The sequence below is a fragment of the Physeter macrocephalus genome, chromosome 3, assembly GCF_002837175.3.
Source record: "Physeter macrocephalus isolate SW-GA chromosome 3, ASM283717v5, whole genome shotgun sequence".
NCBI lineage: Eukaryota > Metazoa > Chordata > Mammalia > Artiodactyla > Physeteridae > Physeter > Physeter macrocephalus.
In genome coordinates this window covers 30,273,646-30,286,117 of record NC_041216.1, presented here as the reverse complement: position 1 = coordinate 30,286,117, position 12,472 = coordinate 30,273,646, and the positions used below count along the sequence as shown (strand labels likewise).

The 12,472-nt window shown below is 66.3% G+C and overlaps 1 protein-coding gene across 1 annotated transcript in view; it reads right to left on the bottom strand.

Moving 5' to 3' along the window:
* The window catches only part of MEGF6 (multiple EGF like domains 6), a 111,034-nt gene that overhangs the window by 19,031 nt on the left and 79,531 nt on the right, over positions 1-12,472 (bottom strand). The window contains exons 9-18 of the mRNA XM_055081935.1: positions 12,093-12,230; positions 7,920-8,039; positions 7,514-7,636; positions 6,811-6,984; positions 6,316-6,447; positions 5,517-5,645; positions 3,768-3,896; positions 2,981-3,115; positions 2,770-2,904; positions 548-691 (exon numbers count right to left, since the gene is read on the bottom strand). Of these exons, the coding sequence (XP_054937910.1) occupies positions 548-691; positions 2,770-2,904; positions 2,981-3,115; positions 3,768-3,896; positions 5,517-5,645; positions 6,316-6,447; positions 6,811-6,984; positions 7,514-7,636; positions 7,920-8,039; positions 12,093-12,230 (1,359 nt within the window). The remainder of the gene's footprint in view (positions 1-547; positions 692-2,769; positions 2,905-2,980; positions 3,116-3,767; positions 3,897-5,516; positions 5,646-6,315; positions 6,448-6,810; positions 6,985-7,513; positions 7,637-7,919; positions 8,040-12,092; positions 12,231-12,472) is intronic.

The following is a 12,472-nucleotide window of genomic DNA, read 5'->3' as shown; positions in this document are numbered from 1 at the left end:
CACGCGCACCTGCACACACCCGCACGCGCACCTGCACACACCCGCACAGGCACCTGCACACACCCACACGCGCACCTGCACACAACCACACGCACAGCTGCACACACCACACGCACAGCTGCACACACCACACGCGCACCTGCACACAACCACACGCGCACCTGCACACCACCACACGCACAGCTGCACACACCACACGCGCACCTGCACACAACCTCACGCGCACCTGCACACAACCACACGCGCACCTGCACACCACACGCACAGCTGCACACAACCGCACACGCACCTGCACACAACCGCACGCACAGCTACACACACCCGCACGCGCACCTGCACACCACCACACGCGCACCTGCACACACCACACGCTCACCTGCACACACCACACGCACACCTGCACACAACCACACGCACACCTGCACACACCACACGCACACCTGCACACAACCACACGCACACCTGCACACACCACACGCTCACCTGCACACACCACACGCACACCTGCACACAACCACACGCACACCTGCACACACCACACGCTCACCTGCACACAACCACACGCACACCCCGCAGTCAGCCCCGGTCCTCCCAGGAGGGCACAGGCACTGGCCCGTGGCCCGGTCGCAGGGGGCCCCCTCGCAGGGGCAGGAAGCTGAGCAGTCCTTGCCGAACGTCCCGGCCGGGCACTCTGCGGGAGGGGGCGGAGGGCCTCAGCCACCTCCACAAGGAGCGGCCCTCCTCCCCGTGAGGCCCCACCCCGCCCCGGGCACCTGCCCCCTGGCCCAGCAGCGTTGCTGGGCACAGCCGGGGTCCCCTGGGTGACGAGGGCAGTCATGGGAGTGGGCAGGAGACGGGGGACATGGGGCGGGACAAGGAGGGGCCTGCTGGGGCTGACCCGCGTTGGGGAGCGGTGGTGAGGGGCGGCCTGGAGACCACAGGCCAGCAGGGCTTGGGAGGCGGGCAGCCAGGACCCTGGAGAGCGGGGGGGCGGGGGCAGGGCTGGCTCTGCCTTCCTCCCACTTTGGTCCACCCTGGGGACCCCCTGCTGGTCACCCCCATGTTCAGAAATGAGAGCAGCCAGGCGGCTCTGGGCCCACAGCAGGGCTTCGGGAAAGAATGCAGGGGCCACGGAGCCTCGCCCCACCCGTGACCGCTGCAGTGGCTGCTCCGGTGGCCTTGCAGGGCACCGTGCCAGACCTCACACCTGCCCTGGCTGGGGAGGCAACGCGGTGGAGGGAGGGCCCTGCCAGCCCCAGCTCCGCGAGGCCGCCCCAGTGCTGCTGGAGGGAACGCTCCCAGCTCAGGAAGGCCGGCACGGCACCTGGGGAGGGCGGGGCTGCGGCACCCTCCACACCAAAGAATCAGAGCCCGCCCCGCACCCAAACACCCAGCGGGGCTGAGAACTGAGGACGCTCCCTGCCTGGGGGGCGTGAGGTGTCAGGGGGTGGGCGGGCGCCAGGCCTGGGGTCTCCCTGGGCCCCGAGATGGGCTCCGGACAAAGGACACACCCTGGTGAACCGTTGCCGTGAGGGCCCGTGCCGTGCGGGCACGGGCCCGCCCACCGGACCGCAGGTGCAGCAGCACAGGGCACGCACCAGGTGGCCAGGCGCAGCGCACGCACGCAGCAGGCGATGGGGTGCAGCCCACGCACACAGGCACCCACGCAGTGCGGACCGGGGTGGGCAGGGAGGCCCAGCCACCTAGGGGAGCCCCCCGCTCCACTGCCTGGGGGCAGACGCGTGTTTGGGCGTTAATGCTTTCCAGACCTAACAGCGGCGGGGAGCCCATTATTGCTGTAAAAATATGTGTGTCATTTCCTGTGGCTCATCCTTGGGGCCCTGGAGACTTTTAAAGAACAAAGGAAAAGAAAGACAAAGAAAACCAGCAGGGAAGGGCTGGGGGTGAAGGCCCTTCGGTGTCTCAGCACACAGGCCGCCAGAGAGGGCAGGTGCAGGCAGGCGCGCCCCGTGCTGGAGTGCAGCGGAAGACTGACCCCTCGGCTGGGGATGGGCGGTGGCCCCCAGGCCACTTAGGGGCAGCTGGGCGGGCAGCTCTGGCTGAGGGGGACTCGAGCCGCTGCCCCGGTCGGGGTCACACCAGTCACACCGCAGGCCCCCTCGGCTCCCAGCTGCCCCCCCGGCTGACGGGTGAGGACAGCGTGCCAAGGGAGGTCCCAACCTGCCTGTGCCCCGTCGGCGGCCACGGCAGCCCCACCGCTCAGAGCGAGGGCTCCCCCATGTAAACGAGGGGCCCCCAGCCTCCAGCCTCGCCCGTGCTTGGTACCCACTCATGCCCCCCCCCGGCCCGGGCATCCACGTGGAGGGCCTTTGGTCACCACCCGCGCCCCACGCCGGCACCTCCGGCCCCGACTTCGCTCCGAGCCACCACCCTCGGGAGCAGCTGCCTCTGTCCCGCTTGCTCAGACCCACCAGGAAGGAGGCCCCCGGCCCAGCGTCCAGCACGAAGCTCGCTTAGTGTGTTCTGTGACCGAATGCGTGAGCGAGCGAGGGAGGGAGGGGACGATCTTGGAGAGGCACTGGCCCTTCTCCAGGCCGCCCTGCACGTGCGTGCACACACACACACACGCAAACACACACACGAGTTCCGCCCTCTCGGGTGCACAGAGACAGGCAGACCTGCGGCTGAGCCACCGCCGCGTGACCAGGGTAGGGACATGGCAGGTCAAGGTGCCGCCAGGACCAGCGCTTCCGGTGCCCGGCGCCCAGCACGCGCCAGACGACCGGCACACCAGGGCTGGCCGCTCACCTTGGCCGCAGTCCTCGCCCTGGTAGCCGGCAGGACACTGCTTCCCACACTGGCCGTCGACGGGGTCGCAGGCCACGCCCGGGGGGCAGGTGCACGCCTGCCGGCAGCCTGGCCCAAAGAAGCCCGGCTGGCACTCTGCAGGGGGAGAGGGGAGAGGGGTCTGCAGGGTTCCGCCGGCCCTGAGGCCCTCCCTCCACAGCCCTGCACTCACCGTCCTGGCACCGCTCGCCCGCGAAGCCCGCCTTGCAGGCGCAGCTGCCGTCCCTCCGGTCACACGCGTGCGTGTTGGGCTGCTCGCACTGGCACTCCTCCGAGCAGCCCGGCCCGAAGGCCCACGGTGGGCAGGCTGCACCCCAGAACCGGCCGTGAGGGGGCCTGCCCACTGAGAGCGCCCACCCTCCCCAGCCCAGGGTCTCCGGCCCCATCCACCGAGCTGTGTCCGGGACCCCACGCAGAGCCGCTGGTGTGTGCCCATTCCACAGATGAGAAACGGGGGCTCAGAGAGGCACTTGGCAGCCAGGAAACACTCGGGATCCTTACTGCCTCCCTCTACACAATCCTTTTACAAAGAGCTGCTCGGATGAAGTCGGCTTGCTTTCCGCCCGCATCCCACAGCCTCTCCCATCCCAGGTGTCTACGGACGCAGAGCGGGGTGACCCCGCCGGGGGCTCAGGACTCGCGGCCAGGAACGTCCTGGAGCTCTGTGCCCTGGAGCTTCCGAGGGAGGCCTGCCCCGTCCACGCTCAGCCCGCCCATCAGCCTGGCTGGGGCTGGCACCGCCCACCCGGACAGACGCCCTGGCGGCCAGTGCAGTCCAGAGGACGCGGCTTTGAGCCCACAGACCCCACACCCCAGCCGGGGCACCGGCTGAGCCCCCGCATCCTCATCTGTAAACAGCGACAGTCCAGCACAAGCTGCACCGCGGGCAGGAAGCGCCCGGCCCATGCTGCGGCCCCGCCCCCCGGACACGGGCGGCCAGCGGGCAGAGTGGGACTCACCCAGGTGGCAGAAGCGGCCGTAGAGCCCCGGGTCGCAGAGGCAGGCCCCGTAGAGGCGGTGGCACCGGCCCCGGTTGGCACAGTGGCACTTCTTACCGCAGTGCTTGCCGTAGAAACCTCTGGGGCAGCCTGGGGGAAGGGGAGCCTCTTGACTGCCCGCCCGGACACGGCCCCCACCCGAGGAGATGCTCCAAGGGGCCCCAGGACCAGCACAGGAGTCAGGAGAGGCCTGGGCCACCAGCAGCCTGAGGACCCTGCACCCCAGACAGGGAGGGTCGCGGGGGGCGGCGAGGGCATCACGAGGGCGGAGCAGCCACGAAGGGCACCCCACGGATGCGGCCATCTGCCCTGGCCGGCCCGCGCCCCTGGGGCCTGTGGCCTGGATGGCGGCCAGAGCGGGACACCAAGCGCGTCCCCAGCACACACGTGGGAGACGCTCAAAGAAAGCCCACCCTGCTCGTCTGACCGGCACCTGCAGCGTCCTGACGTCTGTCCCTCGGTGGTCACCTGGCCTGACCTCTGGACCTCACAGAGGGAAGGACACGGGCCCAAGCTCAGGGGGCCCAGGGCCAGGACAGGGCTCTGGCATTCCTTCCCCAAACGCTCCCCTCCAGCTCTGTCCTGCCCCCGTCCTGCCTACTGAAGGGCCTCAGGGAGCTGGACGGTGACCCCAAGGTACGTCCACACCCTAACCACCAGGATCACCAGGTGGGGCCATCCTGCCCTGTCGGAGCAGGCCTAACCCAACACGTGTCCTTAGAAGAGAAAGGAGAGGGAGGCCGGAGACAAGAAGAGGAGGCCACGGGGAGACAGAGGCACAGACTGTGGGGAGGCAGCCACGAGCAGCTGGAGTCTAGGACACTAGTACGGGGCCCCTGAGAACTGGACGAACCTCCTGAAGCTCACCCGCACGGGCACACGCTACCCGAGGACCCCCGACTGAGAGCCGGCCTCCAGGAAGCCACACCACGTCATGAGCAGAAGTGCTAAAATGCAGACGCTTTCTCTGCCGGCTGCCCCTTGGGTCCGTTCAGGGCCCATCACACATACAGCGCCCAACAGGCAGTGGGCTTTCAGCCTCAGCAGAATAGGGATGGCAGATCGCAAGGAAAGGTGGGCAGGGGCGCTAACCAAGCCGCAAAGGTGACCAGAGGGAGGGGGTGGAAAGCCCTGCCCGGCCGCCCGGGACTTAGAAACCTGCCCCACAGAGCTCCCATGGGCACGGGGACACGTCCACCGACTGCTGCCATCCGCTGCTAAGGCGGGAAGTCCTTGATGTGTTAGCTACATTCGCCAGCGAAAGAAGCAGAAACTTAAAGCTCTGAAGACTTTAAGAGGAAGCATCAAGCACCTGGGAAACTCGTGTGGACTCTAGTTCCTCCAGAAATGTTGCAACTTCCAAGTTAAAAAGGATGGTAATGTCGTCCCATGCAGCCGCAGCCCAGGCGTGCTCCCTTCTGCAAATCCCACCCAGCCATCATATAGCTCTCCTTGAATGCTTCCAGGAACAGGGAGCTCACTACCTCCCCGGGGACCCTGTCACAAAAGTGCTGTTCTCCCAACAAGTCCTCACTACCTGCTATAGTCAGGTCCCAGGAGGATCATCAGATGTAGAAAACTCAATGCCTCTTCCACGAAAGGGCCTCATCCTTCCCCCAGAAGGAAGGGGGCTAGGAGCTGAGAGGTAGTGCCCACCCCTCCCCTCCAGCCAGAGGACAACCCTGGAGGCACAGGAGGGGCTGCACCCACCGTCCTCACAGCGGGCTCCACTGACACCTGGAGGGCAGCGGCAGGCCCCTGTCACAGGGTCGCAGGTCCCGCCGTTCTGACAGCTGCAGGAGAAGCTGCAGTTCTTCCCGAAGGTGTCTGGGGGACAAGCTGCGGGGGACATGGAGAAGCACAAGGGTCACTGGCCCGCAGGAGGAGTCGGGGCCCAGAAGCCCCTCCAGTGACACTGAGACACCCTCCTGGGGGACGAGCCACCCAGTTCAAAAGCAACTTCCCAGAGCAGCACCCGATGGCACTTGTGCTCCCTGCCCCTGCCCACGGGCATGGCAGACATCTCTAATCAATCGCCACATCCTCGCCCTCTGAACTCCGACACGTCCACCTTCTCAACCGGCACTTTCATCAGAGTGGGTCACTGGCAGACCCTCAGAGACGGTCACTACGGCCCTTGAGACTACTGGCGTCCCTGGGCAGGGAGCGGACAGGCTCTGGACAGAGCCTGCGAAAGCAGGTTTCAAACGTGCTTCGGCTACCAACTTGGTGCGTGGCCTGGGGAGGTGACCTCTCCCCTCTGGGACTCGGGCGTGACTGGCCCACCCGCTCGCTGCTCTTCAGCAGACCCCCTGGGGTCTCCCCGCGCCTAGAACAGGGCCTGGCAAGGAGCAGGAAGCCAAGAGACCCTGAATGAACGAGTGAACGAGTGAACGGATGGACCTGTGGAGCCCCTGCCCAGGGCTGGCGGGGAGGCGTAAACTGTGTGTGCGGCGCAGGTCCTGGGGCTCAGGGCCCCGCCCACACCCTGCCCTCACAGCAGCCTCACCCTCAGTGCAGACGAGCCCGGTCCAGCCGTCGGGGCAGTCACAGCCACGCAGGCTGGGGAGGCAGGTCCCCCCCTTCCTGCAGTCAGCACAGGTCAAGCTGCAATCTGGGCCAAAGGAGTCGTCCAGGCAGACTGGGGGACACAGCGGGAGAGGGGCCTCAGAGCCTGACCCCTGGCCCTGGACCCCGCCCAGCATCAGGCCAGAGAAGGGGGCACAAGGGACGTCCTCAGGCTGTGAAGGCCCCACGTGGGCGAGCGGAGACGTGGGACCCAGATGGGGGGCCGGGAAGGGCTCTAAGCAGAGAGCAAGTGGCCCCATCCCAGGCTCAGCCCCGGGTGCAATGGGCAAACTGACCAAGCAGCTTGGCCTCTCTGCGCCTTGGTCCAACGAGGCCCTCACGGGAGCCCTTCCTCACACCCAGGACCGCAGGGTGGGCAGCAGCTGGGCCCGAGGGGGCGCTGGTACAGAAGCCCTGGGGACGGGTGACCTCTCACCAAACTTCTCCTCCAATGTGTGTTCGCCCCGCGCCTCCTCCTCCTCCTCCTCCTCGGTCCCGATGTGGTCATCTTGGAAGAGGTGGGGCAGCTCGTCCTGGAGCACTGCCACGTGCGGGGGGAGCCGCACGAGGGGCAGGTGGCCGTCCAGGCCCACCTCGGGCATCTCCAGGGCTGGGCGGAGCACAGAGGGCCCTGAGCCCCTGCCGCCCACGCGGCCTTCCCAGGGTTGGACCCCCTGCCCCTCGGTGCCCAGAGGCAGCTCCGGGCCTGAGCCCCACCCCGGGGCCCCTTCTCACCCCAGCCACCCAGGACGTCCCCACTGCAGGCCTGACCCTACTTCTCAGGACAGAGGAGGCTCCGGGCTCTGAGGCCCTGACCCACGCCACGTCTACCCCGGCTGTCCCGGCTCCCAGGCTGGCCCTAGGGACGCTGAGCATGGAGTGGGTGTGGGGACAGGAACAGCTCTCTGTCCCTCTGGACGCTGTCCTCAGTCCCGGGAACGATGTCCCTCCTCTCACCTGGGCAGGGCAGGAGCCGACTCCAGGGCCCCTGAGTGACCCCCTGCCCGGGGGCGCCTGTCTGTCCGGCCCCTCCGCCCAACCCTGCTGCCCCCGGCCCGTCCCACAGCGAGAGGCAGGACAGAAGCGGGGTCCATCCAGCCAGGAAGGCGGGGTCCCCGTGGTGCCCAGCAGAGACTCACGGCTGCAGCCCCGGCGGTCCTCGTCCAGCAGGTAGCCGTCCTTGCAGGAACACTGGAAGGAGCCGGCCAGGTTCGTGCAGTGCTGCTCACAGCCGCCACGGCCGGAGGTGCACTCGTCCAGGTCTGTGGGCAAATCCAGGGCCGCTGGCGCCTGTCCTCCGGGGGTCGGGGTCTCGGGGGCCCCTCCTGCCCCAGCCCTGCCCACTGCGCAGGGGCCGGCTGGCTGATACCCACGCCACAGCCATCCTCCTGTCCCCAGGGTCAGAGGGACGGGGTGCAGGCCCAGCCCGAGAAAAAGACAGTGACCTCAGGCGGGGGAGGGAGTGGGCAGGTCCCCACAGCCCTGCCGATGGCAGGTGCTCAGCCAGCACCCACTCCCCAGCCAACACAGCTGCCTACCGCTCACCCTCACAGCCGCAGCCGTCGGCGCCAAGCTGGTAGCCGGCATAGCAGCCGCACTCGTAGCCGCCAGGGCTATTGGTGCAAACCTGCTGGCAGCACGGGGAATCGGCACAGTCATCGACATCTGCGGGGCACACACCACAGCCCGGCTGGCACCCAGGCGCCCGCCCACATGTGCACCCTTCCACAGCACAGCGGTGTGTGCACGCCTGCACACAACCGCACAGGCACCTGCACACACCACACGCGCACCTGCACACAACCACATGCGCACCTGCACACACCACACGCTCACCTGCACACACCACACGCTCACCTGCACACAACCACACGCACACCTGCACACACCACACGCCCACCTGCACACACCACACGCACACTTGCACACAACCACACGCACACCTGCACACAACCACACGCGCACCTGCACACACCACACGCACACTTGCACACAACCACACGCGCACCTCTCACCTGCACACAACCACACGCACACCTGCACACACCACACGCGCACCTGCACACACCTCACGCGCACCTGCACACACCACACGCACAGCTGCACACACCACACGCCCACACGCCCACACCCACACGCCACACACACACACACACACACACACACACACCCCAGACAGGTTAAGGACAATCTCAAAGACCTGGACTTTCAAAGTGTAAATCTTCACCAAAGTCAGGTTAGGAATTGAAAGGTTGAAAAATACTACTTGATAAAAATCTCAGGCCAGGCCTAAACTCTAACATCCTTCAGGAACAAAAGGACAGGCCCAGCCCAATTAAAAGTTCTACATAAAATCAGCAACACTGTCTCCTAGTGTTTGGAACTCTGGGACATAAAGCAGTCAAGCTTTCTTCGGATTTTGGGGTCAGCCTGAGCACCCACAAGCCCTTTTGAATCAAATCAGGTTGGCAATGAAACACGCAGTTCCAAGAAAGCAAAGATTCTTATTTTCAATGCACCTGCACACACCACACGCGCACCTGCACACAACCGCACGCTCACCTGCACACAACCACACGCACAGCTGCACACACCACACGCACAGCTGCACACACCACACGCGCACCTGCACACAACCACACGCACAGCTGCACACACCACACGCACAGCTGCACACACCACACGCGCACCTGCACACAACCACACGCACAGCTGCACACACCACACGCGCACCTGCACACAACCACACGCACAGCTGCACACACCACACGCGCACCTGCACACAACCACACGCGCACCTGCACACACCACACACGCACCTGCACACACCCGCACGCGCACCTGCACACACCCGCACGGGCACCTGCACACAACCGCACGGGCACCTGCACACAACCGCACGCGCAGCTGCACACAACCGCACGCGCACCTGCACACACCCGCACGCGCACCTGCACACAACCACACGCACAGCTGCACACACCACACGCGCACCTGCACACACCCACACGCGCACCTGCACACAACCACACGCGCACCTGCACACCACCACACGCACAGCTGCACACCACACGCGAACCTGCACACACCACACGCACAGCTGCACACACCACACGCGCACCTGCACACAACCACACGCGCACCTGCACAGACCACACGCGCACCTGCACACACCACACGCGCACCTGCACACACCCGCACGCGCACCTGCACACACCCGCACGGGCACCTGCACACAACCGCACGGGCACCTGCACACAACCGCACGGGCACCTGCACACAACCGCACGGGCACCTGCACACAACCGCACGGGCACCTGCACACAACCGCACGGGCACCTGCACACAACCGCACGGGCACCTGCACACAACCGCACGGGCACCTGCACACAACCGCACGCACAGCTGCACACAACCGCACGCGCACCTGCACACAACCGCACGCACAGCTGCACACAACCGCACGCGCACCTGCACACAACCGCACGCGCACCTGCACACACCCGCACGCGCACCTGCACACACCCGCACAGGCACCTGCACACACCCGCACGCGCACCTGCACACAACCACACGCGCACCTGCACACACCACACGCGTACCTGCACACACCACACGCGCACTGCACACACCCGCACGCGCAGCTGCACACAACCACACGCGCACCTGCACACACCACACGCGCACCTGCACACAACCACACGCGCACCTGCAAACACCACACGTGTACCTGCACACAACCACGCGCACCTGCAACCACACGCGCACCTGCACACACCCGCACGCGCACCTGCACACAACCGCACGCACAGCTGCACACACCACACGCGCACCTGCACACACCACACGCGCACCTGCACACAACCACACGCGCACCTGCAAACACCACACGCGCACCTGCACACACCACACGCTCACCTGCACACACCACACGCACACCTGCACACAACCACACGCACACCTGCACACACCACACGCTCACCTGCACACACCACACGCACACTTGCACACAACCACACGCGCACCTGCACACAACCACACGCGCACCTGCACACACCACACGCGTACCTGCACACACCACACGCGCACCTGCACACACCACACGCGCACCTGCACACAACCACACGCGCAGCTGCACACACCACACGCGCACCTGCACAGACCCGCACGCGCACCTGCACACACCACACGGGCACCTGCACACAACCGCACGCACAGCTGCACACAACCACACGCGCACCTGCACACAACACACGCGCACCTGCACACACCCGCACGCGCACCTGCACACACCCGCACAGGCACCTGCACACACCACACGCGCACCTGCACACAACCACACGCACAGCTGCACACACCACACGCCCAACTGCACACACCACACGCACACCTGCACACAACCACACGCGCACCTGCACACACCACACGCGCACCTGCACACAACCGCACGCGCACCTGCACACACCCGCACGCGTACCTGCACACACCCGCACGCGCACCTGCACACACCCGCACGCACAGCTGCACACAACCACACGCGCACCTGCACACACCCGCACGCGCACCTGCACACACCCGCACGCGCACCTGCACACAACCACACGCACACCTGCACACACCACACGCATACCTGCACACACCACACGCACACCTGCACACACCACACGCTCACCTGCACACACCACACGCACACCTGCACACAACCACACGCGCACCTGCACACACCACACGCGCACCTGCACACACCACACGCGTACCTGCACACACCACACGCGCACCTGCACACACCACACGCGCACCTGCACACAACCACACGCGCAGCTGCACACACCACACGCGCACCTGCACACACCACACGCGCACCTGCACACAACCACACGCGCACCTGCAAACACCACACGCGCACCTGCACACACCACACGCTCACCTGCACACACCACACGCACACCTGCAAACACCACACGCACACCTGCACACACCCACACGCTCACCTGCACACGCCACACGCACACCTGCAAACGCCACACGCGCACGTGCACACACCACACGCGCACGTGCACACACCTACACGCGCACCTGCACACACCCACACGCGCACCTGCACACACCACACGCACAGCTGCACACCACACGCTCACCTGCACACAACCCATGCACACCTGCAGGCACCCACACAGACCTTCATGCAACCCCACGCACACAACCCCACGCACACAACCCCGTGCACACAGCCCCGTGCACACAACCCCACGCACACACCTGCAAGTGAACTGCATGTCCTCGCACACAATCACACATGCACACATGTCCTGGTCCTGCACACACAGACACACGCAAGACACAGGTCACGGCCCCAGGGCCGTCCCGCCTGCTGCGGGGGCAGACTGGGGGCTGGAGGGTAGTGGGGAGTCACCTCGGAAGCAGGGTCTCCCCGTGCAGCGGGGGTGCTCGCACACCACAGTGTTTCTGGTGCTACTCCCGGCACGTGGGCATTTGACCAAGTGGCTGAGCAGAGGTGGAGGTGTGGTGGGCGCTTGGCAGGGCGGGTCGCAACGCTGCCTCTCACTAGGCCCCCTCGTACCACTCCCGCCTCCACCCGGGGCAGCACTGGGGGTGATGGGAGGGAGCGTCCTCGTCATGGCATCAAACCCAGGTGCAAAGCCAGGGCAGCACGTCCCTGGCCTGGGGCTGGGCGCTCGGGAAGGAGGTGGCTCGCACCGCTGCAGGTCCTCTGGTCCTCGCCCAGCTCGTAGCCGCGGGGGCAGGTGCAGACGGGCCCTGTGCTGCTGTGGCTGCAGCCGTGGGAGCAGCCGCCGTTGTCCGCCTCGCAGCTGTTCACGATCTCCATCTCGATCCCTGTGGCGAGACCCGCCCCCAGGGACGTGGGACAGGGGCCGGGGTGACGCCCCGAGCCGGCATGGTCCTGCCGGCCCCAGCCGCTGCCTCTCTGCTGGGAAACAGGCAGCACAGAGCTCCTGGGCCAGGCGGGCGCTGAACCCTCTGTCCTCCTGGGGTCTCCCGTCCTCCTCCCACCCTCCCGGGGCCCCCACGCAGCCCCCACACCCAGCACTGCCCTTGACTGACAAGGAATCTCTGCC